Below are 26,130 nucleotides of genomic sequence, written 5' to 3'. Positions count from 1 at the left end.
TTCTGGGACAGCTTGGACAGTCCGGGAGAGTGAGTGCCCCCTTGCTTGTTCAGGTAGTACATGGCCGTGGTGGTGTCTGTGAGGATCAGCACCGTCTTTCCTTGTAGGTGTGTCTGGAAAGCCTTCAGTGCTTTCAAGACCGCCAAAAATTCCAGCAGGTTTATGTGTTTGGACGCCACAATTGGAGTCCAAACTCCGTGTGCAGTATGATGGGATAGGTGAGCCCCCCTTCCTGTGAGGGATGAGTCTGTGGTTAAAGTGGCGTCCACAGTGGGGGTGGCGAAGGATTTCCCCAACACAAGGTTTTCCCTCGACCACCACCGAAGCGAGAGAACCAAGGCTTGCGAGACAACCACTAGATCGTCCCATTGTCCGCTGGCCTGACACCACTGGCTGTTGAGCCACTCTTGCATTGGGCGCATGCGAAGGCACGCGTGAGGGACCAAGTAAATACATGACGCCATCATTCCTAGCAATCGCATGGCTTTGCGTACCGTCACCTCTCGACCAGCTACATATTGAGGGATCTGAAATGAACAAGTTACTTTCTTACCTGGTAACGTTCTTTCGATGGGAGGGTCCGACGACGTATTCCATATCTATGACATGTAATCACCACAGCTGTGCTGCTTCGGAAACTTTTTCGGCGTCTGCGTCCTGCGTCGATGACGTCGATGCGCCGCCGTCGAGGACCTCCTCTGACGTCCGACGTCATCCGATGTGATAAGTAGGACGCACGACGCCAGTAGCCTCAGTTGTAGTTTTTTCCCCCAGAACGTGTGACACTAGTCAACTGCCAGTCCGACACAAAGCCTTGCGGAACGTAAGCTGCAATCGCAACAGAAATTCTGCAGCGGGGAAGGCAGGGTGGGAGCGATATGGAATACGTCGTCGGACCCTCCCATCGAAAGAACGTTACCAGGTAAGAAAGTAACTTGTTCTTCGAGGGGATTGGGTCCTCCGACGTATTCCATATCTATGACAGACTCCCAAAGCAGTACCAAATCAAGGAGGAGGGAAAGAATTTAGAAACAAAATTTAGAATAGCCAATCAAATAGCAGAGCAAAGGACCGCCTTGCCAAAGGCCAGATCCTGCCCTCTGATGGAATCGAGGGAATAATGCCGTACAAATGTATGTACTGAAGCCCAGGTGGCAGCATCACAGATGTTGCGAATAGGAACACCCCTCTGCAGGGCAGTAGATGCAGCCACGCCCCTGGTAGAATGGGCCCGCAAGCCAGCCGGTGGGTCCTTACCCGCCAAGCGGTAACACTCCGAGATGGCCAAAATAATCCAGCGTGACAAAGTCTGTTTCGTCACAGCTTGCCCCAAGCGCTTACCAGCGTAACCAATAAAGAGTTGATCGTCCACTCTGACCCGGGACATGCGAGAAACATAAAAGCTCAAAGCTCTCCTAGGAACAAGCCTATGGAGCCTCTCCTCTTCCTTACCAGGATGCGGAGGAGGATAGAATGCCGGAAGAACAATCTTCTGGGCCAAATGAAATTCCGTCACTACCTTTGGAAGAAAAGAAGGACGAACTCGAAGGACAACCCTGTCCTTGTGAAATACAGTGAAGGGTGGCTTAACAGAAAGTGCCTGTAACTCACTCACTCTGCGAGCGGAAGTAACCGCAACTAAAAACACAGTTTTCAAAGTCAACAGCCTCAAAGGGCAAGAATGTAAAGGCTCAAACGGAGCACCCATAAGAAACCTAAGAACAAGGTTTAAATCCCAACCGGGCACCAGGAAAGGCGACGGAGGGAACACATTAGTGAGCCCTTTTAGAAACTGTGAAATTAAAGGGATTTTAAAGTAAGAACATTCTTCAGATGAGCGCTTAAAGATGGACAGCGCCGCCAGGTAACCTTTAATGGTACCCACTTGCAAGCCCCTGTGGGCCAAAGAAAGCAAAAAGGACAGAACCATGGGGATGTCACATGCAAAAGGATCCACATTCTGAACTCTGCACCAGTCGCAGAACTTACGCCAACGGCAACGGTACAGAGACTTAGTTGCGGGCCTTCGGGCCGAAAGCAACACCTCCATCACGTCTTCAGGGAGGTCCCAATCCTTATACCTCAACCTTTCAGAAGCCAAGCGTGAAGGTTGAGGGATCCGACCTCTGGATGGAGAACCTGACCCCCCTCCCGTGAGAGCAGATCGTCTCGGTAGGGAAGACGACGTGGAGGGCAGATGGACAAGTCGAGAAGGTCCGGGTACCACGTCCTCCGAGCCCACGCCGGAGCAATGAGGATCATCCGGGAACCGAACTTCCGTAACCTCCGCAGCACTTGCGGGATGACGGGGACTGGAGGAAACGCGTACAGCAGCGGGAATGACCACTCCACCACAAACGCGTCTCCTAAGGCTCCTTTCGGAGGAAATTCCCGCGAGCAAAACCTCTCGCACTTCCGGTTGACACTGGAGGCGAAGAGATCCACTTGAGGGGTCCCCCAAAGGGCGAAGATCTCCAGGAGAATCTCCTGAGCCAACTCCCACTCGTGAGAGATCGCGCTCTGCCTGCTCAGAGCGTCCGCCGTCACGTTTTCGTCTCCGGCCAGATGAACTGCCGAGATCGAAACTTCCTGCCGGATGGCCCAGAACTCGAGCTGCATCGCCTCCCTGCACAGAGGAAGTGACCCTGCCCCCCCCTTTTTGTTGAGGTAGTGCATGGCCACAGTGTTGTCCGTCATGATCAGGACAGTCTTTCCTCGCACAGTCGGCAGAAAAGCCTTCAGGGCTAGCCTGACGGCCCTCAGCTCCAACAGATTGATATGGAGTCTGGACTCCAACGGAGACCAACGACCGCTGACTGTCAGCCCGTTGGCATGAGCTCCCCATCCCGTGAGGGATGCATCCGTCACGATCGTCACCTCCGGCCAGGGTAGCCAAAACGGAGCCCCCTTCATCAAGTTGCCTTCGACGGCCCACCACAGAAGGTCCCGGGCGACCGAGGGCGGCACCTGAACCGGGTCCGACATCCTGCCGGAGGACTGCGACCATTGCGTCTTGAGTGCCCACTGCAAAGATCTCATCCGCAGGCGAGCCTCTGGCACCAGAAGAATGCAGGATGCCATGAGGCCGAGCAACCTCAAGAACTCGAACGCCGGGAGCGTCTGGGCATGCTGAAACTTGTGCACCATCTGCTGAATGTGAAGAGCCCTCACCTGGGGAGGAAAACACTGCCCCAGGGAAGTGTCGAGCACTGCTCCGATGTACTGGAGCCTCTGTGTTGGCGTCAAATGGGACTTCTTTAAATTGAGGGAGAAGCCCAGCCTGTGAAGGGAGTGGCAGGCGACGGACAGATGATCCAGGACTTGCTCGGGAGAGCTCCCCCTGATCAACCAATCGTCCAGGTAGGGGTAGACGTGAATCCCCCCTTGCCTGAGATGCGCTGCCACCACCACCATGAGCTTGGTGAAAACCCTCGGGGCGGAGGTCAAACCGAACGGCAGGACCCGAAACTGAAAGTGCGAGTCGCCAACCGCGAACCTCAGGTACTGCTTGTGCTTGGGATGGATCGGCACATGGAAGTAAGCATCCTTGAGGTCGAGTGACACCAACCAGTCCTGAAGCTGAAGGGCCTGGAGGACTTGAGAGAGAGTAACCATCTTGAACTTGTCCTTCCTGAGGAGTTTGTTCAAACCGCGCAAGTCCATGATGGGTCTCAATCCCCCGTCTTTCTTCGAAATCAAAAAATAAGGGGAATACCATCCCTTGTTCCTCTCCGCTACAGGCACCAGTTCTATGGCGCCTTTCTCCAGCAGGGCTTGAATTTCCTGCGCAAGGAGCGGATCCGGACACTTCAAAGAGAGGTTCCCCGGTGGATTGTCGCGAGGCCTGTGCCGAAAGGGAAGACAGTAGCCGTGGGTTATGATCTCCAGAACCCACACATCTGAAGTAATGGCACGCCACTCTACAAGATCCTGCGCCAGCCTTCCCCCAACCGGCGAACCATGGGACATGGCCTCATGACTGAGTAGGAGCGGCTGCGGCGTTACCTGAGGGCAAAGAGGCAACTGCCCGAGCGGCCTTGGCACCACGGGTACCTTGTCGTCCACCTCTGGTACCCCTGCGTTGGCCCCTTTGACTGCCAGCTCCTCTTGCTTTACCAAAGGACGAGTAATAGCGAAAGGAGCCACCCCTCCACTGCTGTCCCCTAGGACGAAAAGGCGGAGGTTGGCGAACTGCAGCACCCAACGACTTCGCTGCAGCTTTTGAGGTCTGCAACCTCTCAAGGCTCTCGTCAGCCTTGCTGCCAAAAAGATGTTCACCATCAAAGGGCATGTTGAGGAGCCGGGACTGCACATCAGGAGCAAACCCCGACTTCCGCAACCACGCAAACCTGCGTATCACGGTGCTCGCCGCCATGGACCTACTGACGCATTCAGCTAAGTCCAAACCCGACTGAACGGACTCACACATGGCATCCTTACCATCCTGGACCATAGCAAGGAAACCATCCCGTTCGTCCCCTTCGGGAATATGTTCAGCCGCTAACGCAACACAGTTCCACAGAGTGTGCGTGAAACGCGACAAGGCACAAATGGAGTTGGCCGCCTGAAGCGCCATACCACCAGAAGAAAACACCTTCTTCGCCCAGCCATCAAAACGTTTGTCGTCCCTATCAGGAGGGATGGTAGGGTACGACGCCTGCTTTGCCGGGGCCGTGGCCGCCTGCACCACCAAACTTTCCGGAGTGGGGTGCCTGGTCAAGTAGCAGGGGTCGCCACTGGCTGGACGGTATTTTCGCGACAAGGATCTGCCTACTGCCGGGAGACTCTCCGGAGCAGTCCAAGCCGCCGCCACCCTACGCTGTAAAGCCATATGGAACGGCAGTACCGGGTCAGTTGGGGGACCAACATCAAGGATGTCCGTCAGATCATCCTGCACAAACTCCCCTGGGGGAGCAGACCATCCCAGATACTCAGACACCCTAGCCATAAGGCGCCGGTACGAGGAATCGGCATGGGAGCCAGGCTCAGGCCGACCAAATTCCACCTCCGGAGAGGTGTCCAGTCCACTGGCATCATGCAGCGACTGCCTCAAATCGTCAAATTGACTATGGCCCGAGACAATGTCATCTGGCACCTGACTAGGAACCAGGCCATCCGAATCCTCATCCGCCTCTGAAATATAATCCAAGTGGTGGAAAGGCACCCGAGAGTGCCTGCTCTTAACCAGAGCCTTCCTAGGGGGAACACCCGAGACACGGGGCACCTCCGACACGAAAGGCGTCGATGGCGTCGAGCGAATCGGCGCCGACGTCGAGAAAACCGGCAACGGCGCCGAGAGGATCGGCGTCGACGAAATCGGCGTCGACGTCAGATGCAGCGCCTCCAGTATCGGCGGCGTCGACACAGCCCTCGAAGCCGGAGCCCCGAGCATGTCCCTCGACGACCTGACCGTCGACGGCTTCGACGACTTCCTCGGAGCCGGAGCCTCGAGAAAGCCTGTCGACGCCCTCGACGCCTCAGACGTCGATGTCTTCCTCGAAGACATCACAGGTGCACACGGTCTCGATCGCGTCGAGGACCAGGACCTGGAACGGGTACGGCGAGAACGAGCCTCCTTGTCCGAACGGGACCTCTCCCGTGACTCGCGCCGACCACTCTTGCGAGCGGTGGCTCTCGACCTCACACGGCCGACCCCACTCGGGGGCGCGGACGGTTGAGTACCCTGCGACTCAAGAATCGCCAACATCTTCTTCCCGAAGGAAGCCCATTCCTCCGGCGTCGCACGGCTGGTGGGGTAACCGACGTGCCGGGCAGAGTCCTCTGAAGAGGACCTGGAAGGCGACCGGTGTCGGCGCTTCCGAGAATGCCTCGAAGAGGCTGAGGAGTGGCGAGACCGACTCCTAGAAGAAGACCGACGAGACTTCCGACGATGACGCGGAGAGTCACCCCTCGAATCATCCGTCGAAAGCCCCGCCGACTTCGACTTCCGGGGCTTGGACACCCGACCTACCGACAATTTCTTCTTACGTTCGCGTAAGGCCTTGGACGTGAGCGACAGGCAGTCGACACAGTCATCCGTGTCGTGGGCCTCCCCGAGGCACCAGAGGCAGGCATCGTGCGAGTCAGTCACCGACATCTTGGACCCACACTCCCCGCACTTCTTGAAGCCCGGACGCGGGGTTGAAGACGAAGTGGAAGACATCGTCGATTTTAGGAATATTCACAAACGAACAGGTTCGAAGAACCAGAAAGAACAGAACTCCAACGAGTCGAGGCTAGAACCGAGAAACACGAAGCAACACGTTCGCGGAAAAAACGGAACTGAGGCTACTGGCGTCGTGCGTCCTACTTATCACATCGGATGACGTCGGACGTCGGAGGAGGTCCTCGACGGCGGCGCATCGACGTCATCGACGCAGGACGCAGACGCCGAAAAAGTTTCCGAAGCAGCACAGCTGTGGTGATTACATGTCATAGATATGGAATACGTCGGAGGACCCAATCCCCTCGAAAGCATGTTTTGGACCCTCTCGTTGGAGGGGAAAACGAGGTTGTCCTTTGTTCGAATTAGAGCCCCTAGGAATTGCTCGACTTGGCTGGGGTCTAGACTGGACTTCTCATTGATCGAGAAGCCCAGGTGGAACAAGAGGTCTATAGTCTTTTGGGTATTTGCGAAGCATGTTTCGTAAGAATCCACTTTTATGAGCCAGTCGTCGAGGTAAGGATAGACCGGAATGGACAATCTGCGCAGGTGTGCCGCTGCCACTGCCAGTACCTTCGTGAATACCCTTGGCGCTGAGGCTATGCCGAAGGGTAGCACTTTGAACTGATAGCATTTGCCTTCTATCATGAATCTGAGGTATTTCCGGTGTGCTGGCAACACTGAAATATGAAAGTATGCATCTTTCATGTCTAGTGTTGCCATGTAATCCTCCTGTGTGACCATCCGAAACTTTTGAGGTTTTACAAATTTGTTCGCTGGGCGCAGATCTAATACAGGGCGCATGGTTAGGCCCTTTTTGGGTACAAGGAAGAACACTGAATAAATACCCTACCTTTACCTGTGACAGAGGCACGACCTTTATGGCTCCTTTTTGCAGCAGCAATTCCACTTCCTGAAGAAGGATGAGAAGGTGTTCTGGTGTGAGAAGTCTTCCCTTTGGAGGTCTGAATGTCGGGGACCGGCTGAATTCGATACAGTAAACATGGGATATTGTTGACAGTACCCAACGGTCTGTGGTAATTCCCTCCCATGCTTGCAGAAATGATGTTAACCGGCCCCCGACCGGAGATGCATGGGAGGGGACCCGAATCTTTGGGTAATTTGGTGGTGGTAGCCGGGGAGCCTCTAGGAGTAGGGCCCCAACCTCTTCCCTTGCCATGACGTTCTCCTCTTTGAGCATACTGCGTTATAACCACTTGTTCCCTGAGGGGAGGACCAGTTGCTGGCTGAGGTGTATTGCTGTTGAGTTTGTCATTGGCCATGAAAAAAGCGCCTATTGCCATATCCGCGCTCATTAGGGGGTCTCGTGATTTGGTCCAGGGTCTTTAATGTTTTGTGCTCCTTCTTAGCTCCTTCTTTGTGTTTCCAGTGCGTCATCAACTGCCTTACCAAACAAGTTGGAATCCTCAAGGGGTTTGTTGAGGAGGGACGCCGGAGTTTCTGGCTTGAAACCTGAGCCATGCATGTCTTAAGGAGTACGCCCTGGACTAAGGAACGGCCAGCCGTTTCCGCAGCATCTAAAGTATTCTTGATTATGCTTTGGTTCACTTGAGTGCCTTCTGAGACGGTGGCCAATAAGCGGGTACGAAAGGGCTCAGGGACTTCTTGTCTTCGCGCAACAGGCTCCATTGGGCATCAGCTAACTAGCCAAAAGAGTGGTATTGTTGGCAATACGCGTGGCGAAAGCTGCAGAGGATGTAATCCTTTTCCCTAGAGCATAGAGCTTTTTCCCCTCTTCATCGGGAGGTGCCTCACTGGTGGACAGCGGAACCCCGTGCTTTTTCTTGTGGTGATCACCACCAGAGAATCTGGTATGGAATGACCCCTGATATATAAGGGATCTGAGGGTGAGGGGCTAAAAAGCTTCTCGATCCGTGGGTTCACACCTCTAACTAAGGCAGGTGTAGATAAAGAGGGAACGAGGCGTTTCTTGATGGAGGCGAGGAGAGGTATGGCTTGGCTAGCAGGTGGCTTTTGTTTGATTATTCTTTCAACAAAATCAACTTCTGGGGTAGCCTCCCCCGTATCGATTTGAAAGTGTGCTGCCGCCTTCGTAGCGTGGCATTAAATGTGGGTTGATCGTCCACAGGTGAAGTGTCTCCGACAGGCGTAGTCTGTGGAGAGGCCAGATCCAAAGCATCAGGGTCCGTTGACGCCCCTGGAGACTGCCAAGGCTGTGGCTCGCACATGTCGGGGTCTTCTTCAAAGTCCCCTACAGGGTCTTGTATATCCTCAGTATTGAAACAAAACAAGATGCAATACTCTGTAGTGACCACTGGATGTCGGACTATGCACAACATGCGATTCTAAGCAGATTAACAAACATCAGAAATATGAATTCCAAAATAGTTCATACATTAGATTCGTCAGAACTACAAGACAAGACAGTCCTGAGCAGATCCAAATTGGCCCGGCACCATCGCCAGTACAAGGCAGAAATCCGGAAAGCTAAAAAGCCCATTACAGCTCCCGAATCCTTAACTGTAAAAACCCCAGCAAAGAACTTCACAAAATCATCGCTGAATTCACCAAACCATCATGCACCACCACCCTTCCCACCCCCTCACAATCACTGTGCGACTTGCTCTCTCCACTTTTACACCACAGCTCTCGAAAGAACAAACTCTAACCAACAAACTAGCTCTCTTACACCCACCACGCAATTCACCCACCCTACCTGACATCCCACCGCCTGCTACCACTACCCAACCGACTTTCGACTCCTTCACTCCAATATCAACTAACCAATTTCTCAAACTTCTCTCTGCCCGCAAACCATCCGGCTCACAGCTTGAACCCTGCCCAGCCACAACCCTTAAAGAAATGTTCGCATCTACCTGCGCAGGAGAACACGCAAGAACCATCATAAACAACTCCCTCTCCTCGGGAATTTCCCCCCCCCCCAGACGCTTTCAAAACTGTTCATGTCAAGCCCCTTCTAAAAAAAAATCTTCCCTCGACCCTCTCAGGCCAGAAACTACCACCCCATCTCAAATACCAGGTTCCTTGCCAAACTCATTGACCGAACGGTCTCCTCCCAACTAAATGCCTTTGTCGAAGCCAACAATCTCCTTGACCCCGCTCAGTCAGGTTTCAGAGCCCGACACAGAACCGAAACCACTCTAACCTCAATCTGGGATGACCTTAAAAACACTGCAGACTCGGCGGGATGCGCCGCACTAATCCTTCTTGACCTATCCGCCGCCTTCGACACAATCAACCACTCAATCCTCCTTGACCGCCTCCACTCCCTGGGAATCTGTGGAAATGCTCTCAAATGGATAGCATCCTTCCTCAATAATAGGAACCAAATAACCCTACTCTCTGCCTGTGCTTCCCACACCCGACCAGTCAACACTGGAGTTCCACAAGGAGCATGCCAATAAGCTCTCCTGTTTAACCTCCATTTGTCCACCCTCCCACGATCCGCTCGCACAATATCCTGCGCTACAACTACGCCGATGACACACAACTAATCCTAAAACTCCTGAATTCAAAACGCAAATGCCAACCCAACCTCGCTTCCTGCCTCCTCGACATAGATCAACGGATGACCACAAACCACCTCCTGATAAACCCCTCCAAAACTGAAATCATGGCATGTGGCAAAACCGAACTGCTTCCACACCCGCTACCCTGGCCATCTGCCATGGGCAATTCACGGACACCCTCCAACTCAGTAAAAAAACCTTGGATGCACCCTAGACTCAGACCTAACCCTCTCACTCAAGTCAACAACGTCTCCAAATCCTGCCACTATCACCTTAAAACGCTTAGGCACATTTTTCCATACCTCTCCTTTCCCATTAGACTCTCTGCGGTCCAATAAATTGTTATGTCAAGACTGGACTATGCCAACCCCCTCTACCTAGGAATCCACGCATACCAACTGACTGAACTACAAAGAGCACAAAACGCTGCAGCCAAACTGCTACTATCATTTGGCCCAAGAGATCACATCTCTCCAGCCCTCAAAACGCTGCACTGGTTTCCGGTTGCCCCGAAGGGTGACCATCAAGACCTTATGCATCTCTCACCGAGCAATGCACAAAACCCGACATCAATATCTTCAAGAAAAACTAAAACCCCATCATCCTCCACGTACCTTAAGATCAAGCTTGCCGGCTTCCTAGTCATACCAAAAACCAACTCAGTCAGGTTAGGAGGATCATCATTCTCAGCCTTGGCCCCCGCTCTATGGAACGCACTTCCACCCCACATCCGACTCACAGAGAACCTCATGTCGTTCCGCAAACTACTGAAAACATGGCTATTCCCCCTAAAATCGACTCTTAACTCAAACTAGATAACAGCAACTCAATTACCTTAGCCCAAAGCCGCTATATCATAAATAACAATCCAGCATCATGATCCGAGTGAGAAATCGAAAACTAATAAGCGCTAATGTAAATTTAAACAGATAAACTTAATAGAACGAATGAAGTGGATGAAAGTACTGAAGTGGATGATAGGAATAATTTTGATGAAAGCAGTGAAGTAGTTGAAATTAAGAAAATGGATGAAATGGATGAAACGGGTGAGAAGAACGAAGTGGACAAGAGGAATAAAAAGTGGACGAGAGGATGGAAACGATGAGTACATGATACGGACGGAGTGCACGGAATAGATAAGAGTGCATGGAATGGATTGATGGCATGGAACGAATGAAATAGATGAGTCAAGTGCATGAGATGGATGTAGTGCATGGGACTTAGGTGGAACGGATGAAGAGTGTAGAATGGATGATAAGTATAGCGCGGAAAGGATGGAGCGTGCGCAGAAAGGATGGAGCGTGCGCAGAAAGGATGGAGCGTGCGCGGAAGGAATGGAGCGTGCGCGGAAGGAATGGAGCGTGCGCGGAAAGGATGGAGCGGGCGAAGCAGATGGAGCGCATGGAAAGGATGACGTGCACGGAAAGGACAAAGAGTGTGCGGAGCGGATGAAGCGTGTGGAACAGATGACTTGTGAGGAAAGGACGAAGCGTGTGGAAGGGATGAAATTTGTGAATGGATGACGCCAATAGAACAGATGTAGTGGGTGGAACGGATGAGGCGGGGGGGAACGGACGAAGCGGGGGGGAACGGACGAAGCGGGGGGGAACGGACGAAGCGGGGGGACGGGTGTACGGATCATATGGAGTATATGGAACAGATGGCGTAGATGGAACAGATGGAGTGCATGAATCAGACTGAGTACAAGGAAGAGGTGACTGCATTCGATAAAGTCCATGGAACGGATGGAGTCCATGGACCTGATCGAATGCATGGAGCAGATGGAGCGCATGGAACAAATAGAGTGGATAGAACGGAGGGAGCGGATAGAACAGATGCAGTAGATGTTACGGATAGAACTGCTGGAGTACATATAACGGAGGCAGATCATGGAACAAATGGAATGCATGAAGTGCATGGAGCGGATGAAGTGTGCCCAATAGTGTCACTGTGTTGAATTTCGAAGTATGCACTAATAGTGTCACTGTAGTAGAAATGAATTTAGTAGGTATTCCCAACTTTTACTGAGTGTACCTGGTCGCAAACACTTTACGGATTACCACAATATCCCACTACTATGCTTACTCCCTCCTATACACCAGCATTCAACTAGAACACAGCAGTACTATGACACATTCGGTAAAGCTGTTCTCATACTAACATTACCCATCAAACTACCCATCATCCTTATAAAACAGATAGCTAGCACCGACTGGCTAGCTTAGGCGTCTCCTCGGGCCTAACGCAGCCAGAACTCGGTCTGAATGTCCACCCTCCAGAATGAACACATTCAATTGATCTCCTCTGCTCCACACCTACCGTTAAGAAGCAGCTATCATGCAACAACCACACCAGCTGCACAAATACCTGGTGCGCCCACGCACTTTACGACTATCTCTCTCAACTGACTCGAACTGCAGTTCCCGAGGGCGTTCAACCTACCAGCGCCTTGAGATCATACCAATGGTACATAAGGCGCTATACAAATGCAAAACAACATAACATAACAGAACTCTTTTGGCCCATGAGGTTTGACCTCAAACCACTCTGCAGTGAGTTCCCCCGACACCTCACGAGACAACATATCATTATGTCATAAAGTCCCTTAAATCGGGAGACAGAAGAACAAGTTACTTTCTTACCTGGTAACGTTCTTTCGATGGGATGTACTTCCGACGTATTCCACATCTATGACAGTAATCACCAGGGCTGTGCTGCCTCGGAAAAAAGCGTCTGCGTCAATGACGTCGATACGCTGTCTCTCGAGGGCCTCCGTCGAGCGCCGACGTCACCGGATGTTATATGTAGGACGCACGACACCCGTAGCCTCAGTTGTAGTTTTTTCCCAGAACGTGTGGCACCAATCTTCTGCCAGTATGAATAGAGAAAGCCTTGCATAAACGTAAACTGTAATCGCATAAAACAATTCTGTAGAGGGGCAGGCTGGGAGGGTGCGATGTGGAATAAGTCAGAAGAACATCCCATCGAAAGAAGGTTACCAGGTAAGAAAGTAACTTGTTCTTCGAGGGGATTGTGTCCTCCGACGTATTCCACATCTATGACAAAAGCAGTACCAACTTATGGAGGTGGGAAAAGAATTTAGAATTTTAGAATACCCAATCAAATTGCAGAATAGAGGACCGCCTTACCAAAGGCCAAATCTTGCCCATGGATAGAATCCAGGGGATAGTGTTTTACAAAAGTATGGACAGAGGCCCATGTGGCTGCTTCACAAATATTACGAATGGGAACACCCCTCTGCAGAGCAGTCCAGGCCGCCACACCCCTAGTAGAATGAGCCAGTAAGTCCACCGGAGGGTCCTTACCCACCAGACGGTAGCATTCAGAGATTGTCCAGATGATCCAACGGGACAAGATCTGCTTAGAAACAGCTTGACCCAAACGCCTTCCAGTGTATCCTACAAATAGCTGATTGTCCACTCTGACCAGAGACATGCGTGAGATGTAGAAACTTAAAGCTCTCCTAGGATCCAACCTATGGAGTCTCTCCTCTTCCTTACAAGGATGCGGAGGAGGATAGAAAGCCGGAAGAACTACCTTCTGGCTCAAATGAAATTCCGACACAACCTTCGGAAGAAAACAAGGACGAACCCTAAGGACAACCCTGTCCTTATGGAACACTGTGAAAGGTGGCTTGGCGGATAGTGCCTGCAGCTCACTCACTCTGCGAGCGGAAGTAACCGCAACTAAAAATAAAGTCTTAAAGGACAACATTCTCAATGGACAAGGGCTCAAACGGAGCTCCCATCAGGAACTTTAAAACTAAGTTCAAATCCCAACCGGGCACCTGGAAAGGTGACAGAGGAAACACATTAGTTCGCCCTTTCAGAAACTGAGAAATCAAAAGGAATCTTAAAATAAGAACACTCCTCAGACGAGCGCTTAAATATGGACAGCGCCGCCAGGTAACCCTTAATGGTACCCACTTCCAGGCCCTTGTGGGCTAATGAAAGCAAAAAAGATAGCACCACAGGAATTGAACACTGAAAAGGATCCACATTCTGTACCCTGCACCAGTCGCAGAACTTTCTCCAACGGCAACGGTACAGGGATTTTGTTGCGGGCCTTCTGGCCAAAAGCAACACCTCCATCATGTCTTCAGTGAGGTCCCAATCCTTATACCTCAGCCTTTCAGATGCCAAGCATAAAGGATGAGAGACTTGACCTCTGAATGGAGAACCCGACCCCCCCCTCCCGTGAGAGCAGATCGTCTCGGTAGGGAAGACAGCTTGGAGGGCAGATGGCCATGTCAAGAAGGTCCGGGTACCACGCTCTCCTGGCCCACGCCAGAGCAATGAGGATCATTCGGGAACCGAACCTCCGTAACCTCTGCAGCACTTGCGGAATGACGGGGACTGGGGGAAACGCGTACAGCAGTGGGACTGACCACTCCACTACGAACGCGTCCCCCGGAGCTCCTCTTGGAGGAAATTCCCGCGAGCAGAATCTTTCGCACTTCCGGTTGACACTGGTGGCGAAGAGATCCACTTGTGGGGTCCCCCAAAGGGCAAAGATCTCCAAAAGAACTTCCTGAGCCAGCTCCCACTCGTGAGAGACCGTGCTATGCCTGATCAGAGCGTCCGTCGCCGCATTTACGTCTATGGCCAGATGAACTGCTGAGATCGAAATTTCCTGCTGGATGGCCCAGAACCAGAGCTGCATCGCCTCTCTGCACAGTGGGAGAGACCCAGCCCCCCACCCCCTTTTTGTGGAGGTAGTGCATGGCCACTGTATTGTCCGTCATAATCAGGACACTCTTCCCCCTAAGAGACGGCAGAAAAGTCTTCAGGGCTAACCTGACGGCTCTCAGCTCCAACAGATTGATATGCAGTCTGGACTCTGACGGAGACCAACGACCGCTGACTGTCAACTTGTTGGCATGAGCTCCCTTATTCCGTGAGGGATGCAGTAGAATGCAGGATGCTGTGAGGCCGAGTAACCTTAAGAACTCGAACGCCAGGAGACTCTCAGGCAGAGGTCAATCCGAACGGCAGGACCCGAAACTGAAAATACGAGTCGCCAACCGCGAACCTCAGGTACTTCCTGTGCTTGGGATGAATCGGCACATGAAAGTAAGCATCCTTGAGGTCGAGAGACACCAACCAGTCCTGAAGTTGAAGGGCCTGGAGGACTTGAGAGAGAGTAACCATCTTGAACTTGTCCTTCCTGAGGAGCTTGTTCAAACCACGCAAGTCTGTGATGGGTCTCAATCCCCTGTCTTTTTTCGGGATCAAAAAAATATGTGGAATACCATCCCTTGTTCCTCTCCGCTACAGGCACCAGTTCTATGGCACCTTTCTCCAGCAGGCATTTGATTTCCTGCGCAAGGAGCGGATCCGGACTCTTCAAAGAGAGCTTACCCGGTGGATTGTTGCGAGGCCTTTGCCTGAAAGGAAGACGGTAACCGTGGGCTATGATCTCCAGAACCCACACATCTGAAGTAATGGCACGCTATTCTACAAGATGCTGCGCCAGCCTTCCCCCAACCGGCGAACCATGGGACATGGCCTCATGACTGAGCGGAAGCGGCTGCGGCAGTGCCCGAGAGCAAAGAGGCAACTGTCCAAGCGGTTTTGGCACCTCGAGTACCTTGCTTTCCGCCTCTGGTACTCCTACGTTGGCCCCTTTGACTCAAAGCTCCCCTCGATCTACCCAAGGAAGAGTAGTATCGAAAGGAACCTCCCCTCCATTGCTTTCTGATAGGACGAAAAGGCGGAGGTTGGCATACTGCAGCGCTCAACGACTTCGCTGCAGCTTTGGAGGTCTTCAACCCCTCAAGGCTCTCGTCAGCCTTGCTGCCAAAAAGATGGTCACCATCAAAGGGCATGTTGAGAAGCCAGGACAGTACATCAGGAGCAAACCCTGACTTCCGCAACCACGCAAACCTGCACATCACGGTGCTCGCCGCCATGGACCGGCTGACACAGTCTGCCACGTCCAGACCCGACTGAACGGATTCACACATGGCATCCTTGCCATCCTGCATGAGTGTAAGAAAACCATCCCGATCCTCCCCTTCGGGAATATGTTCAGCCGCCAAAGATACACAATTCCACACAGTGTGTGAATCTTGCCAAGGCACAAATGGAGTTGGCTGCCTTTAAAGCCATACCTCCAGATGAAAATACTTTCTTCCTCCAACCGTCAAAGCGCTTGTCGTCCCTATCCGGAGGGATGGTAGGGTACGCAGCCTGCTTAGCTGGGGCCATAGCCGCCTGCACCACCAAACTCTCCGGAGTGGGGTGCGTAGACAAGTAGCAGGGGTCGCCACTTCCGAAGCAAACACGTTTACGGAAAAAACAGAACTGAGGCTACGGGCATCGTGCGTCCTACATATAACATCCGGTGACGTCGGCGCTCGACGGAGGCCCTCGAGGGACAGCGTATCGACGTAGGAAAACATTTTTAAAGCAGCACAGCTGTGGTGATTACTGTCATAGATGTGGAATACGTCGGAGGACACAATCCCCTCGAAACAGACTTTCTCGTGCCTCGGAAATAGTTAACTTGCAAAACCCCAATGCTACACAGCAAGCTCCTCTACTAGATCAACCAAGTGGGGAAAAATCTAATTCCAAATTAAGATCAAATGTCAGGATGATGCCAAGGGAATACACAATGCCAGCCCTGAACCCCAACTATCCAGAGATAATCTGAATTGGGGCTGGTTAGCCGAGGCACTGAACACAAACAAACCACAATACCAGCCATTGAACAGAGATGAAGAGACAACCACCATTGCCAGCCATAATACGAGAGGCTACAAGCACCCGTTTTACAATGATAAAAAAACCTGGGGGTCCTGATGGACAACAATCTCACTCTAGAGCCACAAGTCAACCCTCTACTCAAGAAATGTTTCTTTCTACTGCAAGCAGCAAAAAAGGATCCTACCGTTCCTGTCATTTGCCAACAAAACACCATCATCGCTTTTGGTCATGTCCAGAGTAGATTATGCCAATAGCCTACACCTGGGTATGCCTGAGCGACTTGTAAAAAAAACTACAACGCATACAAAATGAGGCAGCCAGACTCCTTCTCAAACTACCCCGAAGAGAACACACCACACCCGCGCTAAAAGTACTACATTGGCTACCAATAAAACTACTAATAAAATTCAAATCAATGTGCATCACGCACACAGCAATACACAACCAAGGCGCAGAATTCCTTAGAGATAAATTACACCTACACCAGCCGAATAGAACGCTCAGATCAAGCAACGACATCTACCTGGAACCGAAACGCTACACAGAAGAAAACTCGGAGGATCCTCTTTCTCTCACCAGGCACCGAAAACTTGGAATGACTTACCAAATAATATACGTAATACAAGAAACCATCTAGTATTCAGGAAACTGCTAAAATCCTGGCTCTTCACTGCGTAACTAGAAGACCACCCACAAGAACACCCACACCGCTAAAACAACGATGAAGGAAAATACCGATCCCGGTTCCCACCAAGCAACCGAATACAAACAGAACTCAAGGAACGCACTCCACGACATACCATAAGACATAATGAGGGATAGCCACAAGAGGAGGACACTAAAGACTGAACACATGGACAGACCAATACGGAAGCACTTCGACAACCCTTCCATAGCATCCAGGCCCTGTACCACACCCGAAGTTCCAGCTGACAAATTCACATAGATGGTAAGGAAAGAGGACACCACAACTCCCGCTCCAACACCCAAGGAGGAGAATAATCTCACTTTACATTGTTCATTAGAATACAACAGGGAGGGCGCTGCGCTTAAACCCCAACAACCAGACGGTCAAAAAGGATAGTAGCAACTAATCCCACCGGTAGTAATATAATTTAAACCAAACAAGATATGCCACAACCATTATTCTCACCCCACCAACCCTACCTTCAAATCTCTGCATACCTAACTCAACTGAAAATTCACACAACCTACTCTTGCCCAGCAAACCACACGCACTTTATGACACTGCATCAACAACAAACTAACAGATAATCAACAGCACACGTGGTCGCGCCCCGGTCCAATACTAACACCAAAGCGCAGCACACGGTGTACACCGAGCTGAAACCGCCAACAGCACATCACTTCTCTCACTCTCCTACTCCCTTCTCCTCCAACTAACCAAACCCAACCCCCCCCCTTCTTGATTACAGATCCGCCACAGCGCCCGGGGACCAACTCATTTGGTGACGCTGCGCAATATAAATACCTTGAACATTTAACAAATCTGCACTAAATAAATTTGACATTCTTTGCTGTCAAGAGACCTGGCTTTCTAAACCTCCTGTGATAGACTGCTATTCTGTGTTCCTAAATCTAGTAAGCAAAGGCTCCACAGGCCACCCAACCTCTGGCCTATTGACACTAATAAAAACTAGCATAGGCCTGAAAATAGCAAACAAAAAGAACCTCAACCATAACATGCAAATTACGATACTAGAGTTGATGAAAGACACGATCAATACGTCCCACGTTCTTATGGTTATGAACTTATACTGGAATCCAGTTGCATGGACAAAAAATGCTTTGTTGAAGCTTTGTTGAAGGCGTGATGGCATCAATCGCCAAGAGTATCCTTGGATTTGATAACCCTATGATAATCCTATGCAGAGATCTCAATATAAACTACATCGGAGAATCGTTGTACAACATACAAACACAGATTGGAGCCAAAACTCAAGAGCAGGACCGGCAAATTGTGGAAAAGAGAAATCGACGAACAGAATTTCAATTTCCTGAATGGACAGACTAGGTGATATTCCAGCTGCGCTGACCTGGAAAAGGGGTGAGCAAGCCTCAATTCTAAACTACTTCTTCGTGGTATCTAACCTGCTGCCACTTGTAAAATCCTTAATAGTGACTCTAATGTCACAAAGTGATCACGACTTGGTCGAAGTTATTCTTCAATTTTCTTCTGAGAAAAGTGCCACCTGGTGGTGCCATAATGTGGCCCTAGAACGTGGTAGAAATAGACTCCATCTTTTGCCTCTTGATATCAGGCAAATAAGTACTAATTATAAAGAGGGCGCTCGCTGAGCACAGCATCGATGCCAACTATGAATCCCTCTTCAGGGATTTCTTTAGATCAAAACCATCTAGTCACAAAATGCACTTCAAGCCCACCCACATGTATGACGCTGAAGGCGTTGAGAGGAAACGGCAGTTACACCAGGACATTAGAATAATGAGATCAATGGAAGGTAAAAGGAAGGTAAAAACATGAGAAAAGACATCAAAAGCTGTGACAACAGTACAAGAACTGGATATTCAGAATTATAATGCTCCAGAGAGATGCAGAACAAATGCTGCTGAGTCTAGCATCAAATAATTCAAGGTCTTTGTGGACACTACTGAATAAGCTAGATGGAAAACAGATACCGCAGTTGAGTAACGCTGTTCTGGAGGTTCAATGGATTCAATTCTTTGGTGCACTATAGCAACAATCTGAATGTGAAAAGAGGTCAAGTAAAAGCAACTCTACTGTACTCTGGTCTTTGGCCTTCAAGACTGATGAGATTGAAGAACTGATTCTTGTGCTCCAGGACTCGATGGTCTTTCTAATGTAATGTTAAAGAAAGCGCCCGGAGAATGGGCAGTTTTCTGCATGACCCTCTTCAGTCTTATAGCTGAGACAAAACAAGCTCCGGACTCGTGGAAGATGGCTCTGGTAATGCACATTTTCAAAAAGGGGAATAGAGCAGAACCAAAATATTACCGACCCATCGTCCTTCTAGACATTCTCATCAAAATCTTCGCAATGTGAATCTTGCGAAAGCTAAAAGGAGTGTTTAAAGTCATCTGGCCACTTCGATGATAGGCAGACGGGTTTGTCAAAGGAGTGGGATGCTGTCTAAACCTATTCACACTGAACATTCTTAGAGTTCTGAAAGAAGGTTCAAAAATCTATATAGCAGCAATCGACCTGGCTCAGGCATTTGACAGCATCAACCAAGAGCCACTATGGACAAAAATGGAAAAATGGGATTGCCCACTGGAGATATTGGAACCAATAAAGGCGCTATAGACAGCAACTTCAATACAGATAAGACAAAACATCGAGGGCCATCTCAGCAAAAGCATACCAACGTTCAGAGCGATAAAACAAGGCAGCCCTCTTGCTGCTGAACTATTCAATCTTTTTAAAGATTCAATGTCCTCCGTCAACTCATTCTGGCCAAAACTGAATAACATCCCTGTCTGCTGGATGTTATATGCGAATGATCGGCTCATTCTGGACCAAACTCCAATTGGTCTTCGGAGAACATTGGACAATCACCATTCCTACATCAAAACAAATGGGCTCAAGATCAGCACTTCTAAAACTGTAGTTTTGGTATTGCAGAGATCCAAAGGTAGGAAGATGAAGCAACACGTTCAATGGCAAATTGGAAGAGATACATTAACCCAAGTCCAGAATATGAAGTACCTTGGGATCAATCTAAATCCGAGTGTAAATGATGCGCCACGAATAAGTGAATTGAAATCTAAAGCAAATAACCTAGCGACTCAAGCTGCTATCATACACAACAAATTTGTAAAAATCTCATTTATGCCAGTACTGAAATTCTGCAAGCAAAAAGTAATACCCATATTGACATACAGTGCGTAGGCTCTGTGCTTCCCTTGGGAAGTATGGAGTACCCTTGAAAGTGTCTTTTGGAAGAAAGTTTTTAGGTTGATGCGTACCTATTGCCATTATAAGACATGAACTAGGACTAACCTCGATCTATGCGGCATATGCATTGAAATATTTCAGCTTGTGCAGAAAGCGGTCCCTGGGCAATCAACCACCTCAATTTACACTCCACCTAGACAGTTCTCCTAACCAGGATTGGGACTTCTTCAGTGGTCTATCCACTGTTTACCAATTTTAGCTGAGGCCGATATATAATTAGATATCCTCTTGAACAACCCGGATGCAACAAAAAAGAAATTATGGAACTGGAAAAAAAACTAAGACGACAAAGTCAAATGTAAGCTGTATGACTATGTAACAGATGACATTAAAGCAAGGAATGTCCTCCCAAAATATTTGACTACATTTCCAAGTTCCCGGCATAGAAGGTTTAGGTCGATTTGACCGAAGACAAATGGTCGAAACGACCAAATGTTCTAAAAATGCTACCACCAAAGGATCGAACACCAAAAGTTCGATCCTTTGGTGGTAGCATTGGAAAAAAAACTGGGGACTGCGGGGGTGTCCCCCGCAGCCTTCCGTGTTAACAAAAAGAAAAAGACCCTGCAGCGCTGGTTCCCTTTCACAGAAGTGAAAGGGAACTGGCGCTGCAGGAACCCAGTGTGAAGACAAGGTGTGTGTGTGTGTGCGTGCGTGTGTGCGTGTATATGTGTGTGTGAATGTATGTGTGTGAATGTGTGAATGTGTTTTTTCAAATTATCGGGCCTGAAATGACCGAAAACAAAGTGTTTGAACTTTTCGTCATTTGAACACTTTGTTTTCGCGCATTTCATTTTCGATAATTTGACATTCGGTCAAATCACTTGGATTCGGCATAGAAATGTGTTTTTGCGGATCAGATTGAATCTTCTACCAACGTTGCAAGTGCTTTCTGCAAAACATATGACCATTGATGACTCAGACGTATAGACTGCCACCTTCAGCGAGAAACATTAATGCACCTGGTACCATGCTGCCCTGATCTGAGAAAACGCAGAACTAAACATCTAGGTGCTTGAATAAATGCCTTGCGAATACAAGATGCCAAAACCTGCTGGTCCATGCTATGTGGGAATGAGAATTTTCAACTATCGATTGCTCTAAAAATCTTTGTAGAGGATTTCTAAGATCCAATCTGGAGCTAAAGGGAAAGGCATTGCTAATAAATTCAATTTTAAAATGACGTGTCATTTTATGTTCTAATGTAATGAATTGGTGAAGGGTTTAATTAAACCATATGTCAAATAAATAAAAAATAATACATTTCTGTTTCTTTTTATACTGGGTTCCACTTATTTGACAAGTCGTGCTTAAAAATGTGGACGCATTACACATTACATGTAAAACAAAGGGTTAACAAACATGGCCCTGCTTGAAATGTAATTTCTCTGCTATGAGAACTGCTTCCCAGTGTTTGAGTAAGTGTCAGTTTAATTTCAATTGTATTGCTCTTTAAATAAAGAAGCCGTGTACGAATGAATTCCTTGCATACTTCTTCCTGCAGCTAATGAAGTTTAAAGTGGGAGAATTCCTTGTCTTTTTTCCATACAAAAGTGATGACCAGCTTGCGTGTGCGTTTTTCTTTGTTGCTCATTTATCGTGTGACCTCCTTAGGATTAATAAGTCTCTGGGACTTCGAAAGCTAATGGAACTTCCATCTCAGCAGAATACTTTTCTTTGGTCAATAAAAGGCATCAAAACTTGGATTATGTTTGGTTACCAAAAAGAAAATGTTCCTGACCTAGAAAAGCTAACAACAAAACTGGGGGAATGAATGGGGTCTCAATATGTGACTAACAAGCAGCAAAAATGAAAACCTGTCCTGATAAGTGGAAAGATAGCTTGAGCCTCAGCATCACCCCTGCCATGCTTACCTGTCTGCCAAGACGTAAGGGTGAGATGTCTGCCACACCAGTGGCCGGAATTTCATAACGGAGATGAAGCGGCCCAGATTCCGGATCTCCTGCTTCTGGTACTCTGCATACACCATTCCAGAAAGGTAGAACAGCTTGGCCCCCTGAGCATGATAAACAGAAATAAAAATGAGCAATTACTTGACGGACAAACTTTTCGAATTCAGGACCCTTTACAGTCACTGCTCAAGTTCCACATGAGGCACTCAAAGTGGAGCTGCTTTTTGTAAATCAAGAAGAACATGGAGTAATAATGAACACAAGCCACGCATCAAAATATAAATCAGAGTTCCAAGTAACTTGACTAGAACGCCCTATGGCAACTACTACAACATTGGATGATCATGTGAGAAAAACAATTGGAGGTATTTAAGACCTTTCCATTTATCAGAGAACAAAATCCATTCCAGCCGAGCTGTCAGTCACCGAGCAGGGTGGCTGGCCTTGCCGGACAGCCAGACAGCCAATCACCTAGGAGTGCATTTGTGTCTCCTAGGAGACAGAGCACAGGGAGTTTCGGCACCTCCCCCACTTCCTGCCCCCAGCAGACACTCTGGGGTCAGAGGCGGGTTTCACTCGTGAAGCCCGCCAAAGACAAAATGAACAAAGGGACCAAACCTGGTTTGGTGCGCAGAGTAAATCTCAAGAAGGAGCAAAACAACAAGAAATGGTGAAAAAAGAAGACCGGGCCGTTTTGACAAAAATGGCACCCATGGGTACTTTACTGTGGCTGCGAACACAGCCCGTGGTAAAAACACAACAGGGTAGTAAAAAGTAACCACTGCCACCAGCCATTAATTGTGTAAAGGGTAACATAAAAAATGTTACATGAGAAGCTAGACAAAGGAGCTACTAAGTAACCCCTCCAGCACCCCATTGTAAGATAGTGTGTGCAGGGTCCAGAAAGTTAAAATGTATAGTAAAGTCAATTTTACTTTACTGGTCTTGGAAACAGTAGTTAATCCAAGAGCAAGGTATTTAAACCTTAGGAAATCTAAAGGACTTCCCTGTGTCACTGCACTGAAGGTGCTGTGTGACAATGCAAAAAGATGCCTATGGAGTTTGTCAGACTCCAAAAAGAGTTCAAATCACAGAAAAATACACGAGAGTGGGAAAAAGATCTCACTCTCTCCAGGTTCAAAATTAAGCTAGAGTCCAGCAAAAGTGATGGGGGTCTCTAAGGTAGAGCGGAATTAGCACATTTCTGAGAATTCTCCCTCACAGTAGCAATGAAATCCACAAATACAAGTAGCCAAGTAACACTTAAACTCAAGGTTTGTAGTTATTATTTAACAGCAGTTTTTAAATAAGCATTCTTTAAAAAGAGCAATGTATGTAACAATCAAATATACTTTAAAATACTTTTCCAGAATCAACACAAAGCTAGTAGATGCTCTTTACAGATGCTTTTTACACACTTCCTACACCCTGAGGTGACTTCACGAACTAGGACAGTAATGGCATTTAGATATCACTAGTAAACTTTGTAGATTCTGAGGTTTGTAGACAGGAAAGGTTAAGGGAAGGAAACCGGTTCTCAGAGCATGTGAGCACTTAAATCTTCCAGTGAAGTCTAGACAAAAACCTTTCCTAACAATAATAGTTTAAAACCAAGTTATCACCTCTGAGGGACAGTAAATATCAAAGTCAAATGGACTAGAAGAGTCTGCAGGGAGCCAGGACAGCCAAAGTCAATTGGAGCACAGTCTATGGAGCTGAGACACTTCTTAGATAGCAAAGTCTTGCACAAAGTTAGAGAGTTTGTTGAAGAAAAATCACTGTAGGGTCACAGGTTGGTACACTTGTAAGGGGTAGAGCTGAAAATCAACTCTAGCAAAGTAGCTACTGCAAGTCTCAACTGAGAAGAGCAAAGCTAAAGACACGGAGGTAAGTACCCCAAGTCAGAACAGTACCTTTGGATAAAAGAGTGGTCCAGCTGGCTTCTGTCTGGTTGCAGTGATGCAGATACTGGTTTCCTAGACCTCAGTCGTGGGGACAAGAGGGAAGACGTCGGGAGGACTACTGCGGCAGCAATTTCGGAGGTTGGCAGCAGCTACAGGCTCTTTTCAGATCAGCGGCACTTTGCGGTTCCAGCGCTCGGTAAACAGTACCACTGCAGATCTTGGACACCAGTTGGGCTTCCTTCATTCCTTCAGTCCTGCACTCTGGTGAGGGGACTCAAGCTCTGGTCGTCCTGCTTTTGGAGGGTACTGGGGAGACTCCTGGAGCTTCTGGCCAGATTGAAGACGATGCACTACACAACGGATTTCTCGACCCCTGGCACTCGGTTCCTGCAGCAGCAAAGAAGTAAAGCCAGTCGGGGAAGATGGTCCAGTGGAGTTCGTCACAGGGTTAGTTGATCCCACTAACCCAAGGGAAGAAGTCGTCCCTTCCAGAGCTCCTCTTGTCGATCAGAAAAAGGAGTTTTAGCACAGAAGCAGGGCTTCACACCGGGCAATTCAAAGATCCAGGAGGATGCAGCAAGCTCCGTTTACGGTTTCTCTGTCTGGTTGCTATTCCCAGTGGTCAACTGTCTTCAGTCCCCAAAACGCTCAAGCAGGTTCTTTCCATTCATTCACAGCCCAGCTGTCACTCAGCTGTCACTCAAACAGCAAGGTGGTCGTCCGAAGGATAGCCAGCCAGCCAATCAGGACTGGGTGAATTCAGGCATTCCTAAAGACAAAGGACCGGGGAGTTTCGGGAACCTCCATCACTTCAGTACTGAAGCCCGCCAAAGGCAAAACGAACAAAGGGCTCAAACCTGGCTTGGCGTGCACAGTAAACCCCAAGAAAGACCTCACAAACAAAATGGCGAAAAAAGAAGACCGGCACATTTTGACAACAAATGGTCACCCATGGGTGCTATACTGCAGCTGAGGATTCAGCCTGTGGTAGAAAAACACAAAGGTAGGAAAATGAAACCACTGCCACCAGCCATTTAAAGTAGTGAGGGTAACAAAACAAAATGTTACATGAGTAGGTAGGAAAGGGGGCTACTGAGTAACCCCCCCCCCCCACCCCCAGCACTGCACATATGATCGTGTGTGCTGGACCTACAAAGAAAAAAAGGTAAGTCAAGTCAATTTCACTTTACTATTCTTGGGAACAGTAGTTCACACAAGAAAAGGTATTTAAATCTTATGAGAAATCTAAAGGATTTCACTGTGACACTGCACTGAAGGTGCTGTGTGTCACCATACAAAAAGTAGATGCCTATGGAGTTTGTCAGACTCCAAAAATAAAGGAAACACATAATCCAAATCAGGTCAAAACACGAGAGAGTGAGAACAAGGGCTCATTCACTCCAGGGTTAGAATTAAAAAGTCCTAAAGTCCAGCAAGAGAGCTGGGGGTCTTTAAGGTTGAAGGGAATTAGCACAGAAATCAGAATGTTCCCTAACATTTATTTGTAGCAATGAGTAGATCAACACCACTGTGTGCTACAAAGTGACCACAAAGCAGACTGTCACATTATGTTTGCGCTCAAAAGAAGCCAAAGAATGACCAACAGGTTTGACAGCATCACTAAAATCCCTTAACAAGGTCACCAAGCTGATCTGGCAAAGAGGCTAAAAATGAAAGACAGTGAATTCCAAATCTTCTGCCAACACTCTCTGGGCCTAGCTAAATAAAATGGGTCATTTTTTATTATGGTTCTTGTAAAACAAACAGACTCGCTTGCAGTGCTACATTAATAAACTTCCAGTCTTTCTAGACATCACAGGGGAAGTCACCAGCTACGTCCTACTGCAGCCAAGCACAGCTAAGGCAGTGCAGACACATTCAGCTGAACTGACAGAGAAACCAATGTGGTTCATCACTGCACACAAACAGAGCTATACAAATATGCTAAT

The 26,130-nt window shown here is 48.8% G+C and overlaps 1 protein-coding gene across 1 annotated transcript in view; it reads right to left on the bottom strand.

Moving 5' to 3' along the window:
• BMS1 (BMS1 ribosome biogenesis factor) overlaps window positions 1-26,130 on the bottom strand; it is a 798,176-nt gene that overhangs the window by 578,616 nt on the left and 193,430 nt on the right. Inside the window, exon 6 of the mRNA XM_069611034.1 lies at window positions 22,239-22,381. Coding sequence (XP_069467135.1) covers window positions 22,239-22,381 — 143 coding nt within the window. The remainder of the gene's footprint in view (window positions 1-22,238; window positions 22,382-26,130) is intronic.

The sequence above is a fragment of the Ambystoma mexicanum genome, chromosome 8 (assembly GCF_040938575.1).
Source record: "Ambystoma mexicanum isolate Mex_15411 chromosome 8, UKY_AmexF1_1, whole genome shotgun sequence".
In the NCBI taxonomy this organism is placed as follows: Eukaryota; Metazoa; Chordata; class Amphibia; order Caudata; family Ambystomatidae; genus Ambystoma; species Ambystoma mexicanum.
This window is presented reverse-complemented; position numbering and strand designations above follow the sequence as displayed.